This window comes from Trematomus bernacchii, unplaced genomic scaffold (genome assembly GCF_902827165.1).
Source record: "Trematomus bernacchii unplaced genomic scaffold, fTreBer1.1, whole genome shotgun sequence".
Taxonomy (NCBI): domain Eukaryota; kingdom Metazoa; phylum Chordata; class Actinopteri; order Perciformes; family Nototheniidae; genus Trematomus; species Trematomus bernacchii.
The window spans coordinates 6,403,090-6,429,092 of record NW_022988050.1 but is presented as its reverse complement, the minus strand read 5'-3'; the positions used below and the strand labels follow the sequence as shown (position 1 = coordinate 6,429,092).

Genomic DNA, 26,003 nt, shown 5'->3' with positions numbered 1-26,003 from the left:
CTCAAACACGCGCGGTTGGTCGAAAGAGGGTGGGGTTAAACGGGTTACTGGCTGGCAGGAGTGTGTCCTGCAAAGCAGATTGGGCAGACTCGCGTACAAAGACGATAGAATTAGGAAGTGATGACATTCAGAAGAATATGGCTTGCATTATATTGGTTTCTGTGTGCGAAATATAAATGGATGAAAGCAGGATCCGATTACAAGGTATTGAGCGTAATACTACTCAATCCAATTTTCAATGCTTGACTACATGATGGAGTGAAAGAGCTTCTGAGTGATAATTTAAAGTGTGTGTGTCTGTGTGTATGCCAACATGTGTCTACTTGTGAATATCTGCATACAGATGGTGGTTGCACATGCTACAGTAGCTCACAGTATGTATACGTCACAGTGACAACATGCCTGACAGCTGTGCATATTTCACAAGGTGGAGAACCCTGCATTGCAGTGCTTGTACATGGCAGCCATGCTCTTTATGTGAGAGCGGCTCAGGGTCAGACTACAGGAGGAGAATTAAAGCTACATCCCCGAGCCCATCTCTCTGCGTGTGGTGTAGCATATTATCCTCTCACTTCCTTACAGCTCTAATGTATTTCTTTGTTTTGAAACTGTGTTTACAGAAAGCAGCAGGTCAGGAGATTCACTAAGGAATTGTGGTTAGACTGCTTTATTTGAAACAAGCAGCAAAATAGAAACTATGCGGTAAATATGTGTGATAAAAGCAACACATGCAGAACTGAAAACAATAATAGTAGAGCATGTTATTGCTTTCAATAATTTGTGTGACACTATTACTTTCCCTATTGCATCAGGGCAGAGTCTGAAACCTTAAAACCAAAACTGCTTATTTTATTAAGTCAGAAAAGGATGTTGTTTCCTAGGGCTATTTTGCCTTTTGCCCAAAGAATGTAAAACAACGTATAAAGTCTTCACTTCCAATCTGACCAGAGGTTGTCATTTAAGTCCAAAATAAATCACTGTGGAGGTAAAACTACTTTCAGATGCATATTGGCACTCCATGTGCAGAGGCGGATCAAAGAAAAGAAAGAAATAGGATCTGATCCTGTGAGAATTAGATAGGATATAAGTTGAAAACATGAAAGAAATTACCCTTCTTTTCTTTTTTTTACTGTTTCAGTTATATTAGTAACTAAAATCTGCATCTGTCTTTTTCTGTCTACAGCAGTGGCCCCCACTCTTCCCAGTCTACGTTCGGAGGTATTCAAGCCATGCGTGGAAGACAAGGACCTGGCCTTTTGTCTAAACGAGGGAGAGTGCTCCATCATTGAAACCGTGGCTGGGGTTCACAGACACTGCAGGTTTGTGTGTGTGTGTGTGTGTGTGTGTGTGTGTGTGTGTGTGTGTGTGTGTGTGTGTGTGTGTGTGTGTGTGTGTGTGTGTGTGTGTGTGTGTGTGTGTGTGTGTGTGTGTGTGTGTGTGTGTGTGTGTGTGTGTGTGTGTGTGTGTGTGTGTGTGTGTGTGTGTGTGGTGTGTGTGTGTGTGTGTGTGTGTGTGTGTGTGTGTGTGTGTGTGTGTGTGTGTGTGTGTGTGTGTGTGTGTGTGTGTGTGTGTGTGTGTGTGTGTGTGTGTGTGTGTGTGTGTGTGTGTGTGTGTGTGTGTGTGTGTGTGTGTGTGTGTGTGTGTGTGTGTGTGTGTGTGTGTGTGTGTGTGGCGCATTTGGTTTCTCGCTCAGCATTGACGTTTCCTCTCTTTGCCCTTCCCCTTCAATCACCAACCTTGGGGTCATTTTCATTCAAGCTACTTTTTTCCCCAGCCTCACAGTTTGTTTTTAGATTGATGAAACACGAGGGAAATGTTGTGGAAATGCACCTGACCTACACCAAAGATACAGATGCTTTGCCCACAGTAGATGCAACTGATTCTCTCTAAATCAACAAAATCTGAGTTCACAGTTGAAAAAGTCTGTTGCAGATAAAAGAAGAACCCCATGGGGAGCAAATGTGATCTAACTCTGTCTTATCTGATCTGACTAAACTTTTAATAATGATAGCAGTCTCTGGCATGAGATGCATTTCAATGATAGGTGGAATGATTCTTCCAAGATCCTTCTTTGATCTTACTTAAAAGCAACTGATTTATTAATTCTTCTTTAGTTTCACTCAAGCCGTCGTTCACCCGGTGAACAGAATGAAAAAGATAACCCCAACACTAACACCTCTAAATATAACCTAAAAGGACTTTGACACAACACCTACAGTAATGTGGCAGGCATGACATAAATGTTATCAATTTATTGAAAACACACATCCAATCCTTTTTAATGGCTTTGTCAAGGTATGTTACTATCTACATTAGCAAGCAGATTCCTTTATCTCCCAGCTGATTGTTTTCTTAGTAGAGCAAGCACACTTTGTTTATATAGCACTCAAAACAACAAATACAAAGTGATTCACGGGAGAAGGAAAAGAAAAGGAGGAATTTATTAAGAGAGCATAAAGTAAGTGGTATAACAGTTCTTACATATCTTATTTGAGCAGAATCTTTTATTTGATTTGATTAGATTTATTTCAAATGTATAAAACAATAATACAAAAATGTAACATGAGAATTATTATACAATACAAACATAAGCAGTGTCAAATTGATTTACAAAAATATTACTCTACTTAAAGGTAGGGTAGGTAAGTTTGAGAAACCGGCTCGAGATCGCTAGAATTTGAAAATACACAACCGGAGAAAATCTGCCACTTCCTTATAGAGCCCCTCCTCCAACACACACGAACGCGCACATGACCAATGAGGGCACGAGATAAGTTTGTGCACAGATGGAAGGCTGACAGGCAGGTAGGCCATCCAGTTATTTTAGCCGAGCCGGCTAAAATGATTGGTCGTGCTTTTTACAGTACTACGGCTTCCACAGATGACATTTTTTAATGGATTTTTTGTCAAAGCACTTAAGATATTCATTGCTATCGGGATGTTAAGAGCATTCCATGGAATATAACAAAAAGTGTACCTCGAGCCGGTTTCTCAAACTTACCTACCCTACCTTTAAATACACATCTGAAAAGGGGTGGGAAGAAGTTTACACTTATTTAATCCCACCCCTTCTCCCAAAATCTAAATTATTTACACACATATATATATATTTCTTTTTTCTTAAAGAAATACAATTTTTTATGAAAAAACTAACAAACAAAACAAAAACATAAAACAACAAATAAATAAACACATACATAAACAAACTGATAAGCAGATAAATAAACAGATAAATAAACTAACAAATAAACTAACAAATACATAACAGAGGTAAATGATATTCAAGAAAAAGATAAAATAACAAACCAAATAAATAAATAAACTGCAAACACCCAGAATGTCAGTAACATTTTCTGTTAGCTATCAATTAGCCATCAAACTACTCAGGATTGTGTTTTTATTAGGAGTGCAAAAACGACCTCATCAAACAGTATGCTAGGAGAGCATCCATATTACTAATGTATATGTGATTGTGTGTACATTACATATTTACAACATGTGCACACACTGGATGTGGTGTTTAATATTCAGTGGCAGTTCCTCCTTGGACTGTCAGTTTCCTTTTTCTTTGTATATTCCTGGATATCTGTTGCCCCTCGCGGCCTGATCCACTTTAACTATGCAATCACTCAGATACATCCCTTTTAAAAATACATCACTTTAAAAATACATGATATGATTTTTTCTCTGAGGGAAGAGTTGTGCTGAATGGAAAAACAGCTCATTAGTACACCTACCTGAAATGAAAGGGGCCTACATCTCCATCTGAAAAAAAGAAGCTGTAAGATGAGTGACGCATCAGTCAAGCTTCTAAGGAAAGTAAATATTGAGGAAGTTGTGGAAGATTCAGGGCACGTGAAAGAGATCATTAAAATACTCACAATTAAACAAGATTCAGCAAATCTTTTCAATTTAATTTATTGTGTAAAATGTTTCTTTGACAAATGGGAAGAACCCATACAGTGTAATCATTCCTACCTTCAGACAAAAAAAGTTTAAAGCCAACCCAACTCTGGGCTATAATTAGCGACATTTGAATGAGTGCATGTACCGTAAGTGAGGGGCCTAACCTAGAAGTGCTGTCTGTCAGTTTCTCTTGAGCCGAGTACCTGTTGCGTAAAGAATGATTACAGGTTTAGTACATTCTTGAAAGGTAAGGTATTTTTATTTTATGAGAGAAGTCTACGCAGTAAGTCTGAAATATATTATCATTTAAATGACCGCAATGCTGATTTTGTACTGACTTGTTTCACGTTGTCGCTGCCAAGTGGAACTCAAAATGTCCGTAGGATTTTCAAAGATTACTGGCAACAAGTAATTTAAAAACAATTAAATGTAACCAACAGTCTACGTTAAAGCTGCATTCAAAGATTTCTACCCAATAGCGGGCAACAAGTCCCCCAAAACATACTCGCAGTACTCTATAGTTAAAGCAGTTTTATTTAATTATGTGAAATACAGTCGACCTTCTTCGATTGATAAGCTATTTATTATTATTCTTTTTATTGACTATTTTCACGTTCTAACTACTGAGTAATTATTAGAAACAATTTCAACAATCTTATTTTTTCTATCCATCATTGGAATTGAAGTCCATGATTCGGGAGTTTTTTTCACCCAACTCCTGAATCAATCCTTTCTGGCTTGTTCATTGTTACAATCTACTCACCAGCCTTTTGTTTACTTCCTATTTTCGCCGTTTCATGCTGAGCAAGTAGCGTACAGTCCGTTTGTTTGAGGTCTGGATGAAAATGACTTTCAACGGTTTTTCGTGGGGATTCACCCATACGGACAGAAAGACTAAATCAATGAGCTGCAAATAGCTGTAGGGTTTCTGCTGTGCCATTTCTATATTCATACTATGTTGTTTTCTTCTGTCCTTTTAGTGATACTGGGCTCGGTGATAAAGCTTGATATTGTCCAGACACATTTCTGGATATAACTCACAGGGAAAATGTTGTAACTTGAAAAAATATATGGCAGATGATTTAGATCGAGGTTTTCGGTGGAGATACTGGCGTTGGTCTATCATCCCTCAAGGCAATGTCAGATCAGCGTTCTCTTGACAGTAGCTGAAGATCTTTAAAGTCTGTTCTACAGCATAGCAAAGGAAAGATTTAACGATCGCTGCCTCCATTGACGTCATTCCAAATGTCATGTTCTTAAATGTTGTATGTGAGGGACTATACGGATGGAAATGAGCTCAAAGCTCAAATCCGGCATGTTTACGTTTTAAAGCATTATTTGTTTTAAATGTTCATCAATGTGCATTGTCCCTCTTCAAATAAATGAAAATTAAATTCTCTCCTCCAGGCCACTGTGTAAAGAGCATAGAAGATGGTTGGATGTTTTCCAACTTTATACAAATAGAGATGTCAGAACAATCATTAAACACTTGAATCATTGAGTGAGAACACAGTTTTGAACTTGGGAATCAATTTATTTTGTTATGAAACATTTCCTTCGCTCTCCTCCTCCTTTACCCCCCTCCTGCCAGATATTCATGTTTGCCCATGCTAATAAGGCTCCCAAAATAAACATGCAAATGTGAGTTTAAGACCTACTTCCACATCAGTGCTGTGGGTTCTTATACACTTGATACAGAACATGAAGAAGGATTAAAAAGGTCTTGTGGTAATTCAAGGCTCACTTTTTATAATTCCACTGTTAACCAAAGTAGAAAGCCATTACTCAGAGCCCTGCCAAGTTCCCAAATATGTATTTGTTTGAGAAGTAGAACATTACAGTAACATCTCTTGATCCATATAACTCTCATTCAGTGGCACAGGGCATGCCAGATGTATTAGAATATCAAATTATCGAACAATGTTTTTTTTTAAGATGCATAACATTTATAACAGCCTTTAAATTAATAAATTGATGTATATTAGTTGACTCAGTATTCCCTGTAAAAGTATTTGTGAATACACTTTCATACAGTATATGTAGATGAGGCGAAATTACAAATGTTTATAATATTTAACTATATGACAGTTATTGCCTCGATGCTCCCCAAAGTCTCCATTAGTGGTAAAGTATGATTACATTTCAAATTGATTAGCAATGCTTTATCAATGCAATGTATGTTGTATACAAAAAACAGTTTTGACATTCTGTTGTCAAGCACAGCACAAATCATGACAAATTGTAAATCTCAATATTATATTAGTCATGCGAAGATGCAGATCAATATCAAATCTGCCTTCAGGAGGAGGAGAAACATGTTTGTGATAGCAAAGGAGAGACTCAAATGATGTCACACTTTCCTTTGGCTGCGAGATGTCAGGCTGACTGAGTGCACACAAGCAGAATGCACATTTTCTATGAAAATGCCAAAGGTGGAGGAATACATTATCAGGAGCTGGCCGTCATACCTAATCATGTCACCAGATTTTCTATTCCTGTGTTCAAAACCTCAGCACTCAGAGAGTTTTATGATGGTGAGTGTTAAATAAAACCTGCCACTAAAGCTTCTTCCCAAAGGCACCTTCAATTAAATTATTATTGGAAGAGATAACACGTGTTCCTGTGTGATCCTACGAGAACTCTTACCCGATGAAAGTATTCAGTACATGAAGAAACAAAGAGAACCATCCGCAGACTGTGGGGACACTTCGTGCCGGTGGACCTGCCAATGCCTGACAGAGCCATGGAGGACACAGTAGCTCCACAACTGTCACTCCTCATGCGTAATGGTGCATGCTGATAGTTCTGGGTTGAATAACAATCACAACACATAGCCACAAGTGTATTTAGTCATGAAAAGGAGGTAAAACAGCTTTTCTCCAGATGAGGAATTCAAGATAAGTGTCCAACATATCATCTGCAAAGAGTTTGAAAAGGATATACAAATATATTTATAATTTGAAGAAAAATAGAAATTGGCAGTGGCTTTCCGCGGGGCTGGAAATATAAGCCAATGTGTATGCATTTAAACGAGCGTTCTTCATTAGCCAGCAGGGGGCGACACCACTTGTTGAAAGAAGAAGTCTGGTTGCATAGAAGTCTATGAGAACATTGTAAAAAATAGTTTTAACAGGACGTTTCATGTCTTCTTCAATAGAGCACAATGTTCATGTTTTGAATGGTCTCAGTTGTCTAAATGATAAAGCAGTGTATTTTTTAAGATGGAGCTACCTTGTGATCGACATTGTGACCACTGCCTGTTAGATGCTTATTTCTTTCAAGGTTTGTTATCCAATTGTACACTTGCACCATTCCCTTTGGTTCCTTTCCTTTCACTTAGTTCATAGCAAATAAGCACAGTATGTTTGTTTGTTTGTTTACTTTTGTCTATAATAATGCAAACGGTTCCATGTGTAGTTATTAGGAGGTTAATTGGTGGTGCAAAGAGTAATGCATTGGTTTGCTCTGTGTGCGAGGTCTGTGAATTACAGGAGGGCACGTGAGTAATTCAGTGAAGTGGAGCTTGCCAGAGCCACTTAGAGTCCTCATAGACCCCCAAGGAAATAGGACCTTGAGGCCTCTGATGATCTTTTATTGAAATAACCGTGTGTTAATTGATCTCTACATGGAGGCCCTTTATTCAGCTCAATTCTTATTGATAATACGCCCTTTCCTCATGTAAAGCTCTTGCTGCATTTCAATACAATTATTAGTTGAACAAATATTGGACCTGTTTGGTGATGCAAGGTTTGACTTTGGAGCGAGGGGCTCAGCAGAATCGTTTTTAACATGTACTCAGCAAACCAGAAGCATGCGGTTAGCCACGCTTGGAGGATGTTGGAGAATATCTCGGGATGATGGCGCACTGCAGCTTTGGCCGCCACCTGCAGCATTGTGTTGCGTTTTGGTGACACACAGCAACGGTTTATCATTCAGTCATTAAGAAGCAGTGGGTGATTTACACAGGGAGTGCAATACCGCCAACATGTCCATTCTTCATTGTTGTATATGGATTGCATAATGTGGATCCTCTTTATTTATTCAAACAAATAACTTATCTACAGAACGTCAGTTTTATCAAACAGATATTGCTTCTGCTATTACATCATCCTATGCTGCAAAATCTAGTTTTTCTTGCTAAAATGGAAAATGGCTTTCTTTCACTGAAAATACATCCCTCTTTTTAACAGAATGTTTCCTAACTTGTATGGGCATTGTGTCAACAACACACTACAAAGAGGCTTGCCTGTGTTGCACAGATGATGTAAAGCTGCTGCAAGTTAGCTTTTTTAAAACAGCTTGATGCCACTCTGCCAAAGAGACACATTAAGGGAAGAACATGGATTGGACCGTGCTTTGTGTGCATCAGTAAAAACATTTCCATACACAGTAATCCATTTTTATGGGCTTTGAATATTTTTCATTCTGATTTATGGGTAAATCCATAATAATAATAACAAAAGAAATTACTATTCCGGGTAAAGCTGAGAAGAGAGCTATAAGAATTAAACAGGAGGTATTTTATGAAATAGTTTTCACAAGACAGTGTACTATCTTAAAGTCAACTGGTTAGATATGTATCTGGTGATATTGCAAGTATCTAGGATTCAGAGGCCTGCACATGAAATTGGATTCATTTAAAAAGTTTTAAAGCTGAAGAAAGGTTTACATGTGAATTTAATGATCATGTAACAAAGGGTGTTTTTGATGAAATGGAGACTTATGTTATCCGTGCCAATCTGGCATTAATTATAGGTTGAGTTAAAGAAGCCAAAGGAAGTCATATGGGTCTGACCTCCATTTTCTGTAGTGCAGATCCTCACCTCTCAATGACAATAGAGGTAGTGATTAAATCGTCAAAAGAGATGTGACGCTGCCTTTGATGATGATAATTATACAGTAGAAGAAGAAGTCAGACTCACCCAATGGTTTCTTTATGTTTGACCAAGCCTTTAGATATCTGTGCTTCTTTAATGGTTTGGATGTATTCTCTCAGCATAGAGGATGGATAACTGTGCTGTGTGTGTGCCTTTGAGTGTCTGTCTTTGTGCATGTGTCTACATTAAAAGCCTGGCAAAGCTCAAGGTAGCTCGTGTCTACTATTACCATGGTAACTTCTTCCCTCATTAGAGAGGCCAGAAGCAGAACAAATATTTGTTGACTAACTTTTAGTGCTTCTGCTACGCCGGTTCCATTCAAATGCTCTAACAGCAATTATCATTTGCATTATATATTTTCTGTATTGATTTATCAGACATTAAAATAATTGCCACCTAATGGTATGAATGGCATGCCGTTGTGAATAATTCAAAACACAATTTGCACATTTGATTGTTTCATCCACAGCTATGCTGACATAAAATATTAGATCATTACTTAAATGAACATCGATTCTGTTTTACGTCTGTTCCTCCAAAAGCAATCTGTGCAGATAGATAACTTGTGAAACCAGTATTTCATAACCAACACACTTGCAATGTGTGTGTGAATCCAAACGCCTTAGGGGACATGTTCATCTACCCTGATGAGAGAGCACATGAAATATCACAAAATAAATTTAAAAAAGACACAGCAATTCCTGGCTTCCCATGAGGGAAAGAGCTATTCCTATTGGTGGTTGCTGTAGGGTTCAGCTTAAGGATAGGCGGAGAGTGCTTTAGTCTCTGTCTCTATGAGCCTGTTTATGTTTTTTTCCTAAGACCCAAGAGACGTTGACAGCAGTATTAACAGTATCTGATATGACAATATGAATCATATAAATGAAGACCACAGCCTCTTAACTTTCCCTTCCTGTTTTTCTTCCTCTCGTCTTCCATTTCATTTGGGGAGCCTGTTCAGCGATTAAATTGTCACTGCACCGTCAGACCTTGACAGGCTGCACTAATCCACGATGCTGTCGTTCCTCTGCTGATCCATCCAGCTAGGGAGGACGTTCTCCAGGCTTAAAGCCAATGGGCCATGTCCCCCGCTACCCCACCCAGCTCCTGTATAACCGCAACACAATTATAAACATGGGGGAAGACTTACCTGTTGGCTACATCCAATGACAGGCCAATCATATTGCCTTTGAACTGAGTACATTTGGCACATTCACATCCAAGTTCTAACTTTAGGAATGAAGTGCATCTTCCGTTTCTGACTAGCAACAAGAAGATGGTATATATGTTTGATTAAGGAGCAGATATACAAATGTATAGGTTGCACATTATTACATTTTCCTACAGTAGCTACTACGCAAAACATGCATACTATTAAAACCACATCACTAATTTATTCACCCACATTTCTGTCTCGGTTCTTTAAATATCATATTCTACATTCTGCAGGCTTGTCATGCAGATTACGTTGAAGCTAATTAAGACAGCCTTGTTTTTCAAGCTACAGCTCATAATGAGCATAGAACCGACGTGTTGTCAAGAAAACCCGTAGACAATTAGAGCTTTCGCAAGGCGTCGGTTTATGATGTACTGTTTTACATATCAGCTTACAATACATCCTTGTTACGGTATTACAAGGTATAGTAGTGCCCATAAATGATGAAACCATTGTCAAAGGCAAAATGAATTAAAGATTGCAACAGAATCATTATACACTGTATGTCCTTTGTGTTATTGATTTGTTTGTTTATATTTCCTAAAATGCTCCCATGTGAGCCTGACAATGCTAATTTGATTGGTGCAGTATCTATGTTGACAGGGTTAGAGTTTAACATCTTTGATGAGGCACTCTTTACCTTGCTCAAACATCTGGTTCATGATTTGAATCACTGGTTGGTGGCGTACGAGTTTTGATTGTCTGGCTGCAGGGAATTCTTTTTGTTGGAGTACTCTTGAGTGGCAACTGGAAGCAGGCTCAGTGGTGTTGCCATATTCAGCCTTCTTCATAAATCCTAGTGAAGCTGGCTCTCAATCGTCATTCAATTACTGCGAAAGAAAATGCTCATCCAGACACCTGAACGTAGAGGCAGTTTCCACAAGCAAAAAGGAAACATAAGCTCAATAGCTGCAATTTCATTATAGAAATGTGTCCTTGCAGAGAGAGTGAGAACTCTAATTCCCTTTTGATTTCACCAAAGAAATAAGCACAAATAGTCGTTTATTTGTGTTCCCAAGCTGCTGCTGATTATGAAACCAGAACAAATTTGGCAAATATTCCTTTCAGTTTAAATGACCCATCTGATTAACACAGTTGATATATTTTATTCCGTTACCACCTGAGAGTGGAAATAATCGTATTTGTCCATATATTGACACAATTATGGAGAGAACTGTGCAGAGCGTGAAGGAGAACACACAAAATGAGAGACACACTCTCTCCTCTTAAATGCAAATGCACGCTGAGACTTCAATATATTAATGACAGAGCCTTTGGATAGATGTACTCACCACGAAGACACTGCATTGGATTTGAAGGAAGCAGTACAGCCCCAGTTAGTTCCCCGCAGCACTTTACTTGTCATTTCCTTCTAAGCCCAGCTGGTGAAGGATAACAGCTGCTTCTCATTACTGACACTCAGTCTAAATGATTTTCAACAGTGGACACAGAAGAGAGTCCATATCATGTTTGTGCACAGACAATGCTGTTCTATTGCTGTAGCCAACACATGCAGATGGGATGTCTGGAGGGTTTCTAAAGGACTACCTACTGTGCCTGTCAGGACGAGAGGACCAGATAGAAGAGGGAAAGCAGAGGGAGAGGTGCAAGGTGATAATTCAATTGTGTTAACAGGGAAACAAAGGAGGATACGGATGTAGCTTCCTCCTACATGTATCACAGGGGTATCAGATGGTTTGTGTTCAGCGTAGACTTTGAAACATTTGCTATAACTGTGCTAAGGATTGTCGGCTGCACTCCACCAGAGGGAGCTGCATTTATTTAATCATTACAGGTAGAAACTTCATGAGAAAGGAAATCGGGCCATATTGGAAGCTGTTAATACTTCTGTGTGTGCTTATAGGCAAATTCTATTTACATGGTTTGTTGTTTCATGGATAACTGTATAATCAAAGATATCCAACTGCCCATAGTGGAGTAAATGAAAAATAATGAGCCTCTATTTTCCTTCCACTATATATCAACATTCTCCCTTGTCTCCCTCATTTAGTTTCTTTGTCAGTAGTGAGGTATAGTAAGACTTGGTTCTTCTTTCTAGCATCTTCACCGGCTTTGTCTGAGCTGCAGCTTGCACATTATATCCTCAGAAAGGTGTCAAATAAGATAAACAGATCAGTTAGTTGGGAAATACAAGTCAGGGGATTTAGCGAAAATAAGGAAAGAAGACACCACTGGAAAAAGAGATTGAAAACAATAGAAGGAATGGATGCAGTTGGTGGTGCTTAACCCGGGTCATATTTCATCATCCAATGATCTGACGTGATTCTTTATTTTTCCTGATATCTTCTTTCTGCTTGGCGTGTTTTCACAAGAGGATTTTGTTTTGTATTGCCCCTGGAGAACCGTCCATGTTATTGATAAAACGCTCCTGAATTGTATTTGAATTTAATTAAGTAAAGTAGCAAATTAAAGGAGACGGAGAGCGGCAGAAAGAAATCCCATCGTTCCACCTCAACCTGTCTCAGACTGAGATCAATTACCAAGCTGCGTTCTGGTTTAATCCATGTTCTCGGGGAAACAACAAGCAAACTGGGGATAAATATTCATTTGTCAATACAGATACATGCTGATTAAAAAAGCTACGATAGAAAGGGCAGTCTCAAACATTAAAGCTAATTTGAATTTAAACAAGGAATAATGGTGTTTCCATGTGGTTTCTCTTATCTTTACCTGAGCAAGACCGTTGCATTATTGTGAAACAATCTTTTACAGATAAACCTCACTAATTAGAGTTCTTAGAGATGGGCTCTTTGAAGCCTTATTTAAATAATTAAATGATATAATAAACTGTTGATATGCTGACATAGTTTGTTAAGGCTTATCACATAAATATACCTCTTTTTTTACCATTTTCTCATTTAACACATTTATAAAAATCACAAGTTATGGTCACAAGTTATGAAAATACACCACGTACTGCAACATCCCTTATATACTGGGCTGGATGTACAAATTGTGTGAATGGCGTGAGGACAAAATGGGCACCATCCCTTTTAAATGGATCTATTGTAAGAACTAAAAATGTAATATATTTCTTCTTAGAAACCATGTGATAACTTAACAAAGATTACATTTGAACCAGGAGACAGGACAGATTCCCACATATCTGATCAGTGTGAAGCTAAAACACATCAGCTGTCATGTGTGCACATCAGTGTGTCATGTGTGCGCCCAGTGTGAAGCTAAACCATCTTATCAATGCGTAAGCCTCGGTTGCAATTGACATGCAGGAAGCCCTTTTGTAAAAGCTGTACAATGTATGTGTCGGGACAGAGCACTCGACAGGCGCAGTGGTGAGTTTATGGCAAGGCACGTAAAGAGTGATCTTTTGTCCTGCATGGCTACATAAGGGATTTCAAAATTAGAAAAACAGTTCATAAGGTGGGAAAAACAAAGGGCAGCAGCAATTAATTGACTGTTTCCTAAATCCTCTCCCCCTTTGTTGCCTGTCACGCTTTCCACACTTTCCATACTTTCCATACTTTAAGCCGTTTGCAAAGATAACAGCGGCATATTCATCACTCACAATTCATAGTATTTTATTTAAACAAGGTGTCATTGACTTGAGACAGTTACGCAAAAGTAGGCTCATTTCCAGCTGGTGACAGTGAATTTGATCAGCTTTATATATTTGTGCATTTGTTGTAAATGATGTGTCTATACATCAAAGCTTGAACATGCACTTTATGACAACATGGTATTATGCATGCAAGACTGAGGCAAAGATTCATAAATAAAAAGCATTGCTCTTTTATTGCATTGCAAGTTAGCCCTGATATGATGATATGGAAAAACTTTAAATAATTATGTCTCCTTGGCTTATTTGCATCTCCACTTTCATCACAATTTACTTTAAGTGGAAGGTCAATTGTTAATCTTGGCGACTTAAGAGCATTCATTGTACATATTTAAACAACCTTAAAAATAAAAACATGAAAAAGGGAACCGTAGAAATATAAGACATGGTGTAAAAGAAACAAATGTACATTATTAATATTATATTTTACACTATTAGTATCTTTAACATTGCATTAGAGAACTGTATTATTTGAATTTTAATATGACTTGTTTAGAGCAGGAACATGTTCAGCCTAGCCTCATAAATATAAAAAAATAATTAATCCAAATGAATCCCTGTTTTACCTGTTACAAAGGATCTCTTTGGAGATGGACATTGTAGCTCCATGCTCTGCCTGACCTCTGAACAACCTCAATAATAAGCTGAGGAATTGCCCTGGCCTCTGTGGGACTGCCCCCTGTGGGACTGCCCCCTCACTGGTTATCTGTCAGTATGTCTTTGGTTGTATCTGTGATTGTGTTACTTCTGCTTAATTTAGTACGTGCAGTGAGCCACAACCCCTACTTCCATTGCTATGGAAATACTGCAGTATCTGTCACTGTCCAACTGGATGTGTCCCAAAATGTTCTTTGAGATAAATGTAGACAGACAATAGTGTCCCTGTCACTGGCTCTCATGTCATGGTATCTCAAAACAAATAAAGATGTCTCGATATTCTCAACATGTACATAAAATATTTTTCCGAGTTATATTTTCCCTTTTAAATAAACCCTTTTTAGATAGAAGCCACATACTGACTGTGATTGCCGTATTACGCATCAAAAATAAAACAGAGGGAAAATGTTGATAAAAGATTTATAAAATACTTGAAAGTACTTACTGTTGACTAAAAAGCAAGTTAAATCTGTAATTAATAAACCAAAATATGAGGAATCATGCTTCTGTGTTGTAGGCTGTTGTCTCAGAAAGCCCTTGATGCCTGTCACTACTCCCTGCTATATTCTCTTTTTGTCAGCACCAAGAAGTTATTTTCAGTTGAAGAAGCTGTCTAAACTTGGGACAAGAAATGGAGAAGTGTTGTCAAAGTCTGCCTCTTCCTAACAGTTCAGTGGATACGAACATTTTACAGGAAAGCATGACAGTGATTACATGTTTTGAAATGCCTCTGGGGTTTCGGGTTGTTGATGGCGTTGAAGCTTTGTTGGTATTCCTGCAAGTTTGCCAGTCTACTGCTTGTCACTGCTGTTTTCTATTAATCTCAGTAGAACTCAGTTTATGAAAGTTCCTGCCATCTCTAATTAGATGTTGTCATTGTGTCAAAAACCAAAGTCGGTATAATATTATGATCTTTCAGGAAAAAGAAGGGCAATGCAGAGCAGCAAGGCTTTTATATGTTGCAACTTATTAATACTTGTTTTCACAGCCAGTATCAAACTTAACAGAAGTGTATAAGCTGCATAATTAATCAAAACAGCAGTAGGTCTGCCTCGATGTTGAGGCTGTTTGTTTGTTTTTAATTGAATGGTTAAATTATATTTTTTGTATCAACATTGCTGAAAGAAATAAGAGTTGCTTGCTGGATATAATTAACTAAAATGTGGCGTATAGTGTTTTATCTGTCACACACACACACACACACACACACAGACACACACTCACACTCACACTCACTCACACACACACACACACACACACACACACACACACACACACACACACACACACACACACACACACACACACACACACACACTTCCATTTTTTTAGAAAATCAGGTGAATGGGATCTGGAACTTTTAATAATATTCTATTGACTTGAAATTAAATATTTACAGTCACACTATAATCAATAAATGTAATTACCTTCGTATCTACTTATGGTTAAAATGACTAGAAAGCTTTAGACATGTTCTAGTTGAGAATCAAATAACTAGAAATCTCTACTACAGTATAATTCGTTTTAAGGTCTCCCTTTTATTTGTGCAAATGTTTTAGTAAATTGGGGCATTTTGTCAAGATTGCGGCACAAGCAGTGACCTCACACTGACTCCCCAAACACATCATAGATAGATAAGCTGTCATAAGTCTGAACAGAAGGTTAAACTTTCTAATTGATGTCCTGAGCTTCCTTAATCACTGCTTGTGTGAGAGAGCAGAGAGCACGACACGCAGAAAGAGAGGGAGGCAGAGAGAGAGAGATTAGAGTGTTTCATGACAAGGAAAGCCTTTCAAGTTTGCAGGTTTGAAGTGCTAATGACATGCAAATGTGTGTAAATGAGCATGCACCCACCCACTATAACTCTCGCTGAATACTTGAAGCTGAGTGAATTTCTGTGCTTGTGTTGTGTTTGGGGAAGTTTGGGGAAGTTTGAGTGTTTTTAACTATCTTAGCCACAGTCCGATTCAGTGGGAAAGGGACACATTTAGCTAATTTGTCAACAAATGTGTCTCACTTTCTTGATTAATATTAGATTAGCAAAATGTTTTTGTGTCCAATATGCCCTCAGTGTGCAGAATGTTAGTGAAAGATTGCTAAAGTGAATAGTAACTTGTCACGAAGAGTAAGGTAGATCTTTTGTCATACTGTTGTTGATAATCCATAAATGTATTAAGTTTGAAGCGTGGGCTTGAGCTTGTTGTCCAGATAAAGGGGACGAATGACCAGATCAATGATCCAATTATCTTCGCTGACAAACAAATCCATAGACTGTGTGGAGAAATATGGAATACTAATCCATTTCGCAGCAGTTAACAACTTTGATAAAAGTTTTCTTGTAAAACAAAACAATTAATGTAGTAACTGTGTGGCAACAGATAAAATTAGTTACGGTTCCAAAGCATTGGTACAGAGAGAGAGCTCAACGTCATGGTAGCTTGATAACAGCAGTTCCTCTCAAATACTTCAGGCCCCATGAGAAAACTTTGCAAATCCATTTTGAAAATGTCTGAAATCACACTAGTCTGAGTTTTTGTTTCCCTGTCTTATAGACGATTAGGAAAAGCAGCGTCTCTGACACACAGCCATGTAGCTGTGATGATCCTCTTGACTCCTCATATGTCACTTACGTCAAGGCCTCTAATCTCACAACACCCCCGTTTGATCGCATACGCATTAATATGCATATTGATGTATATGTATAATATGCAGTGATAAAAGGAAAACAGAATTCGCCATGGCAGGTGAGAAACATTCATCCCCTCAAAGGACTCGTGCAGTCACTGATACCAAACAGATCTCACAATATCAGGGTGGCTCAGAACAGTCCACAAGTGAATTAGAGTGATTAAGATGGATGGATAAATCTGTAAAGCCTTCACACTATACAGATAATCTGTCCTAACTGTCACTCCCAACCAAGCTCTAATAGGGATTTCCTATTTGATTGCTGGGCTGGATAAATCTGGTGGAAGTGGCCCAATGAGGACCGGGATAATCACAACTAGTTTGTACTTCCTGTTTATTTTGTTCCAAACGACCACACTCAAAGGCAGGGTGGGAAGTCGGTTGTCATAGAGAAAGAGAAGACTGTGTATCATTTATCTGGAGATAAAGGGTTGACATTTCAGCACAGTGTCTCCTGGAAGACATTCATAGTGTTGCACGTTTGTCTAATTAAAGAAAGAACCATTGTGTAACTCTTCAAACAGAGCTGGAGAGAAGTTGAAATCTTGGCCCTTTTCTCTACTCTGCAAACCTTGTGAAGTCGTTGCGAATTTGGGATCATCAGTTTCGGCATGTTACAGGAAATAGTCAATCACAGCTATCTCTAATCTGATATCGGAGGTGTGGGAGGATGGGGTTTCAGAAGTCATTCCACCTCTCCTGATGGAGTACACAGGCCTCCTTAGGATTCGGTGAGTTTCCTTCTGTATTTAACAATTTAATGTCAGTGTAAAATTACTTCTACAACTAGAAAGTCATTGTAAGACTGGGGACACAAAGGCAGCCCTTTTAGGTTGAGTGACTTGGCAGAATCAAGGAGAAACACAAAGTAGCCTGAGCTGCCTTGAAGCTCAACTGGTGGCAATCAAACAAGCCAGTTTGTGAAATACATTCAAAAATGGGTTTCTTCCATTTAACAGCTTTGCAATGCATATTGACAAAACTGTGATTCACCCCAGAAAACATTCCTGCTTCAGCCTAATTCAGTCATTAATCTCTGTTATTCATTAATTGAAAGCAATAGTTTATTCCTTAATCTCCCTACGAATAAATAAAGGTTTATCTTAATGTTTAGGATTCTCGCTGTTGTCCAAGCAATTGTGTAATTATTGGATAGGGAGACAACAGTACCAGAGCTTTTATATTCTGCCTGTATTTTTGGCTATCATTTCCATAAACTAATGACCTTAGCGTAGAAATCCTACAACCCGATGAATATAGGTCCTGACAAGCATTTAGATCTTAAAAAGTCCTCTGTCTATTTAACTTGCACAACCCCCGTCTTTCGTGTCTTTGGCTTTCTACCATTTGGAGCTTCTCAAGTAGCACACCATTAGGTCGTACAAGGAGCAGCTGTTGTTATATGGTATGCTATACACAGAATATATGAGGGTGTTGATGAGAACCACTGGGAATTAGTGAAAACAATAGCTGAAACTCCAACTCTGCAAAAAGCTACAGACGTTTGATTAGTTCGAGCAAACTTGTTTTGTTGGTTTTTCTTTTTGGCTTTTTTGCCTTTTGAAAGCTGTATTGAAGGAAAGAGTTAGAGACAGGGGAGGGGATGCAGCAAGTCAAATGCAAATGTGGTAATCAAATGCTTTTTAGAGTCTTTATAGATAATTACATGTCAAGGTTTTGGCCCATAACAATAGAAATACGTTTAATATTGAGAGTCGATTGAACTATTTCTTAATTAAAGTCAATCAAAACCTGTATGAATCACTTAACTGCAACCTTTGTATTGTTTCTGACATAAATGTCACCGCATGCTGGTACTTTACCTTGGCTTTTTTCTCTTCTTCTGAAATTATAAATCAATAATAAGGTTGAACAATGTGCCATTTCTTTCAAATGATAATTTAATAGTGAACTATTTCAGATCCCTTTTCAACATCTCTTTAAAAATATGTTTCTCAAAAGAAATAAATGAAAAGGTTTCAGAGCTTTCTGCCAAAGGAATGTCTCATAAAACCTTACAGTAGTTAAATAATGGTGTTTTTCCAATACAAAGGTCAGTGTCTGAATTAGTTGGCCCCTTGAATTATGTCCTATTGACGAGATTTGTAGTGCTTGTTAAGACCTACTTACACGTTATAATAACACGCTTTCATGTGACAAGGTTAAAGTATGAACAGACGTTTTAAAATCTAATATGAAACATTATTCAATTCCATTTGAAACATCGTGTTAGAAGAAGAACAACCCCCCACATTTGGGCACAAACCTCCTAATTAACATTATTAATAGTACTCTTTTCTCTTTTTTGTTTGAAATTGACAAAGTCGCAGTTTACAAACCACTATTAAAGGGGCTCATCAGCAACACTGAAGCGTGAGAAATGACAGACCAATTTGCTATCTTGAACCCACGTACTTGCTCCGTATCTATCGCCTCCAGGAATCTGCCTCCGCCTGCAGGGTACAGTAGCACTGAGACAGGTCTAATGAAAGTAACAAATGACCTGCTATGTCGACCAGCGCCCTGCATTAGTCCTTGTTTTCTCTGATTCAAGTGTGTCCTTTGATGCTGTTGGTCTTTGTATTCCTCTGTTTTTTGGTATATCTCCTTCTGTTCTTCTGCTAGTTTTGCTCATTGATGACCTCATAAATCATTTTTAAACATGGAGTCCAGTTTTAAAAAAAGAACTTTAGAACAGATCGTTTCTGTTCTATTATGCAATTGCAATATTCTTTGTCATCTTAATGAAGATGGTTTTAAACATCCAATGAACTACAGAAGGCAATTTCAGAAGAAATGGTGTGAAGATTAAATGTTGTAAAACTGACTTTCAGTTGGGGCTTTAAAAGTTGAATAATGCCCATAAGTTATGAAATATGTGTGAGGTTTGTTGAAACTGAATTGCTGATTTAAAAGTTATTATTTAAGAGAGTGTAAGTTGTGAACGGAGTTTCGAGCTGAAAGTATGAATACTGCCAGAAGAAAAAACTGCTTGAAAAAGTAAGAAAAGTACTGCGTCTTTGAGTGTCTGTCAATCAGCTGTGTGTGTCCAGGTGCAATAAAGGTTTCCATGGTGACGGTATCTGCTGACTATCTCTGAGTCAGAAAGTTCATTTGATAGAAATTCAGGTTTAAAAACAACTCGTTGTCCTTTGCTGCAAAATATCATGAAAGAGAAGAAAAAAATCGTGAACACATTTATGTAGATTTTACATTTGTGGCATCGAATATATGAGAATTGGAGCAGGGTAAAAAAAACTTTCTGATTTCCTCCTAACATTTCTGGTCTCAGTTTCCATCAAAGTCAATGCTGCCACTCCTGGGCACTGCTGTCACTTTCAAGCTCACAGTGCCAAATGTGTACGTCTGTTCGCTTCCATAGCTGCAGTGAATGAAAGGGCACACATTTTTGAGCATTTGAAGAGCGAGAACTTAGGGAATGAGAAAGATGATTTGATTTGACCTCTTTCACCAATGTCACATACTCTGGCTGTAGACATTTTTGCTAACCTACTTTGCGATAAAACTGTTTCTAATTCAGATTTTCTCATAAAATAAATTGCAATATTTCCTAATTGACATTAGCCCTGGCTTTTTAATTGCATTTTTATGTTGAGAAATGTGGAATAACAAAGAAATGTGTGGCTATAATAATGATAAAGATTTAGAGCGTTCACAGTTCTCTTTACAGACTAATCTTCATTACCCAAAGGTTCAACGCTTTCCATCTGCACCCACTTCTTATCACCCAAAAAGTATATTTATATCTTCATTTAGGTTGTGGTTAAACAGCCATCCACACAAACCAGAAAAAAACCTAATCCAGTCTCTCTTAGTCTGTTCACTGACTTTCTGCAAATGAACATATCGATTATGGACTTGCAGGATTAAGAAGCCTGCATTGAAAAGAACAAACAGCTTGGGAACAAAAAAACCTTTCAACAATGGGAACCCAACTATCTGAACAAGCTTCCCACCATTGTTGAGGAACCAGACACTGTCTGAGTGTTTAAGTCCAGACTCCATTTATTCAGCACAGCATACAGCCCACCTTAACTCCCACCTCGTCAGCCAGTCTCTTTTATGTAGCGCCATGCGGAGTATCTTCCACTTCCCTCTACAGATGGTCCCAGTATTGCACATTGAAGTGCACACATACAGTTTCCATGGATATATGCACACTGACATTTACTCTGGCATCATTTGCTAGAGCTTGTTTTACATTTGTTACATCTCCTCTTTCATGCACATGAGACCGTCATGTCTTGTACTTGTTCCTCGTGAAATTCACACTTAAGACTTTTGGAAATGACGAATAAATAACCCTCTGTTCTCCTACTTTAATTTAAACACATGTATTTAAGCATCCAATAAATGTACCACTGAACTACATGATGACAAAATATCCAAAGACAAGAAACTAATTAGCAATAACTGCAGGTGACCGCTGAAGGCACCTCACATTTAATTTAGAAGAAAGAACAGTTTAAATTGGATAACAGCATGTGATTGGTAATACAAATGCAATTCCAATTTACATAAAATGATGGAAATAAGTATATTATTTGGTGAAAAGAAGTGATAAGCATGCAAATGTGTGTAGGCTATGTGCACTTTCATATATGCAAATAACTGCAGCCTCTTTGACCATATCATACATATATTGAATATATATATATATATATATATATATATATATATATATATATATATATTCAAGAGTTAAGGATATTCTTTGTCATACAGGGTTGCACAAAAAATGCGGTTTTACCTTAACCTTTTTGTCTTAAAGGGGACCTATCATAAAAAACAAACTTTTGTACGTCTTTTATACATGAATATGTGTCCCCGGTGTTCCAGGGAACTCACCAAGTGTCAGAAAACACAACCCTCTCTATTTTCCTCCATACCCAAATCTCTAAAAAAGGGGCTGCAACGGATCTGATAAAAACTGATCCAGATTTGAACACTGTCCTGACGTCAGGACAGTGGCGCTACGGCTATGGGGCCAACTCCACCAATCAGGAGGAGACAGCCACGGCCATTGCCGTTCGAAAGCGCTGGAGACGCTGTAGTACATATTCCAGGCCTGTAGGTGGTGCTGTTCTCACTGAATCTGCCCTTGCAGAACAGAGCTAAAAAAAAGTGCAAATTGAGCGAAATGAGGCATGGCTAAAATGCATGATCTGTTTGGTATTTTGAAAACAGAAACGTATAAATATACCTTATATAGGTATGGCCCTACAATATATCATTTAAATATACCATGGTAGGTCCACTTTAACTTGAGCACGCATCAAAAAACGAATTTATCACACACAGGGAGAAGTGAGTGTCATGCAATGCAGGAAATTAATTTCCCCAACAAATAAGACTTTTCTAGATATTAAACCTTCAGCAGAAGAAAACAAACGTATGAAAGCATAGTCTGTCTCTGAGAGGAGATGAGTCAGGAAGGAAAGGAATAAGGGAAACAAGAATAAAGTGGTAAATGTATCACAAGGTCAACTGACATAACCGTCCATTTTAGGCTTTGCAGTGCTTCCTGTAGGCACAAAAGCTATCGGAAATATCGACAAAATGTTTATTTATTTTGGCTGACACATTGTTTTCTCACATAGCCAAAATAGCCATTCCACATGACAAGTGCTAAGCCGTAGTCAGAGAGGTGTTGCTGTGTGATATAACTGCTTGATATGTTTTTAGTAAGAATGGAAACTATTATTTTCCTCTGGGTGAGTCATGTCAGTGTTCAGAATCTTAAATGGATAACATCATGAAAAACACATTTGTGAACATTCATTTTTTTCTCACTGCAGCAAGTAGGAGTATTGCATGTTATAATATGATTACAGGCCAGGCATCTACTACTGTTTGGCAGCACACCTAGAGAATATGTAAGGTGTTGTAAAACGGATTGTATGTTGTATGCATCTGCCTCGGTTACGCATATTTATGTCTGTATATTTAGCACATGTGTCACTGTGAGTCAGTATTTCTAAATGATAAGTATGATTGAGTTGAACACAGCTCTGTGGCCTCTGTTTAATTCCTTAGTAAATGAAGATCATTTGTAATAATCTGTGTACAAGCATTCATTTGTGTCTCGAAGATAAAGAATGAGATGTTTTTGTGTTTGGGCATGCAGTTCCCCCCCCCCCCGCAGCCTGACAAACTTGCACCAGTAGCTCCTGGTGTTCACTGTTGGAGTTGTTTGGTTATGGTTTGGTCATGGTTACCGTAGGCCACTGACATTCCTTGTAGACTTCTGCTTGGACGGGTGTATGATTTGCTTACCATGTCTTATATGAGCAGTGTTTCTCTCTCTCACTCTCTAAGGCGTTTCACTGATGGGAACATTTCACCTCAACTTGCCAATAGTCCAAGTGTTAGTTAACACTACAATTTTATCTGCAGATATACTGTACTTAATATAAATAGATTCATTATTGAAGTTATGGGTATTGCTCAGCAGGGGGTCTGTTAACACATGGGGGTTGGACAGAAGCACACCTGAAACATATAATGCAATCTAATGCAACCCACATGCAATAAGTATAACCTTTACAAAGCTTACAGTGATCAAAGGGTGTGATTATTTCTGAGAATGGATTCCACTCCATTCATGAGGCTTTGATGTTGTATGTAGAGCATTATCCAAAATAAGAAACCCATTACAATGTAATACGATAAATCAAAACACAAAGTACATTTAACTACCGGTATATGCTTCATTAAAGTGCTGTTTATCACAGTGGATCGACTATTCAACTTTAGTGCTATTATGTTCAACTCAATTCACCCATGCTACTTAACTGAAGAAATATTAAAGTGGCATTAACTATTGTGGGTTTTTTGTTGGCCACGAGGGAACAGCCGAACAAGCATGATCACTTTATAGAGTGATTTTTATGAACATATTATCAAACAGTTGCTTTTTTAAACACCCTAAGCAATATTTATTTGGAATCTTGTCCACTTATGCTGTTATATAAGTTGTATATATGTTCCCTCTCGCTCTAACCCTGTTTTGGTCTGAACCCATTTATGAGCGTTTTTGCTGAAAACAGCTGCCAGCCGAGATAAATCCATAAAACCAAAACAATTAGCCAAATTGTGCTAAAATGCTCCTTACAGCTGTAGAGTCATGTGTTTTTTTTTTGCAATCACTTTTCATTAACCCTTTCACATAACATACGTTGATCTGATCCATTATCAAAATGTTAATGGTCGGCTTTATATATCATACAGCCAATGGTATTCTCCAATTCTTTAGAAACTATAAAATCTGTCACCATAGCAAACGCTACGAGGTTTCCTTATCATTTACCACTTGAAGCTGACTTAAAGGTATGAATGTACTTTGTGTTTGATTACTAATGGAATATGTGAGAGTAACCACATGAAGCAGTATGATTAGATGATGACATGCACTTTGAATGATACACTATCAATACTTTTCCTCTGTTAAGACTTTTAAACACTGTCAATACTAATGATGCAATTTTACAAATGGTAAAGTATTATACTTATTGTGTTTATATTGATCAACTTTCTCTATGCTGGTAAAGTTCCATTATTATGAAGTGCTCCCACTGTAGCACTTCACCTGACTTAAAGGCCGATTGTAATCGCTCTGCTCTCAGAGAGGTGCTGATGATAGCAATGAGGAAAAGTGGCAGGACTGTGTATCAGTTTCCGGACCTCATCTGTGGAGAAAGGAGATAGATAATTTAAACCAAAGTCAGTGAGGTCAGCAGAGGAAGTAGTAGGGAGAATTGAGGACAAGGCCGGTGGGTATAGTTCAGAGAAAGAGCCTTCGAATATTGTCTAACTTCACGTCAAGGCAGGTGACAGAACCCTGAGGCAGAGGGAGGGATGAGAGGATGAGGGTGAACAGAGATACAGAGAGAATTATTTTCCGAGTTAAGAAGCACAGGATTGGAATTAGACGAGAAGGGTTGAGTTAGCAGCTGAAATAAATGCCGATAAGAAGGTGTGGAGCGACTGAAAAGGGAGAGAGGTCATCAGACAAGGGAGACTTGAGCCACTTTCTTCCAGCAACCTGAAATCGTGTTTGCTCGAATTTGCAAGGCTTCAGACAGCAAAGAGGCAGGCGGATTGACAGGGAAGTCTAGAAGAAGTGAACAGAGAAGGTCAAAAGAGGTGCAGGAGCAGATAGACATTAGCACTTAGTGTAGCCCGATCACAGAGAATGGTGTCAAGTTGAGGAGATGACAGTAGGATGGATAAGGGTGTATAGAAGCTACTGGCTATTTTTGCCCGTTTTGACAGGGTAAAGCATGATATATTGCACCTGAGCATCTTGGGAGTTAAATGGAGCAAAAAATAGATACTATATTGAATGCTACAGTGCTATAAAAGAGTCTGACAGAACAGTTTAGAGGAAAAATAAAATTCACCACGCCATCTTAATAGAAATCTATATAAGCCATCCATTTAACACTGCAGAAAGTCTAGGAGAAATGAGCACTATCGATAGTGCTGCAGAAAAGGAGGGTATAGCAGACAATTTAAGAATACATATATTATTTCTATGCTCAAGTACAGCTCAGTTTGTGGAAAAAAGCTTTTTCAGCCAGCAGAGTTTTTCCTCTTACAGCTGACTCCTACAATACATTGAAAAGTGGTTAATTAGATTTAGGTCAAATAAAACTTGAATAAACTGTTCAATTCTTCTATAGTTTGCATATGAATTGCTTTCAAAATGTTCACGAGCCATATCTGTCTTTACTCCAATGCGCTGTCAACAAGCCTATTGTACCAGCCTATACAGTACTTATTTATAACGTTTATTATGCATACTGAACAATCAGATGTTGTCCCCTCACGGGAGCTACTGCAAATGTGTGAGGCTTGTATCAAAGCTCTCTCTACCATCTACTGTAACTCTATCCAACCATTGACGGCAGTATTATTTTTCTAGCTTCACTCAACGTGATGAAATGTTTGGAACTAGCTTCAAGGACAGCAATGGTTTGTGTTCCATGTATGACTGGCTAGAACCTTTGAATAATTTGAGGTAACCTCAAACAAATGA

General features: G+C 38.1%; 1 protein-coding gene across 2 annotated transcripts in view; it reads left to right on the top strand.

The window, feature by feature from the left end:
* Nucleotides 1–26,003, top strand: part of nrg3b (neuregulin 3b) — a 180,041-nt gene that overhangs the window by 87,121 nt on the left and 66,917 nt on the right. For both annotated transcript variants that reach the window (XM_034118875.1, XM_034118874.1), the window contains exon 2: nucleotides 1,184–1,319. In XM_034118875.1, the coding sequence (XP_033974766.1) occupies nucleotides 1,184–1,319 (136 nt within the window). The remainder of the gene's footprint in view (nucleotides 1–1,183; nucleotides 1,320–26,003) is intronic.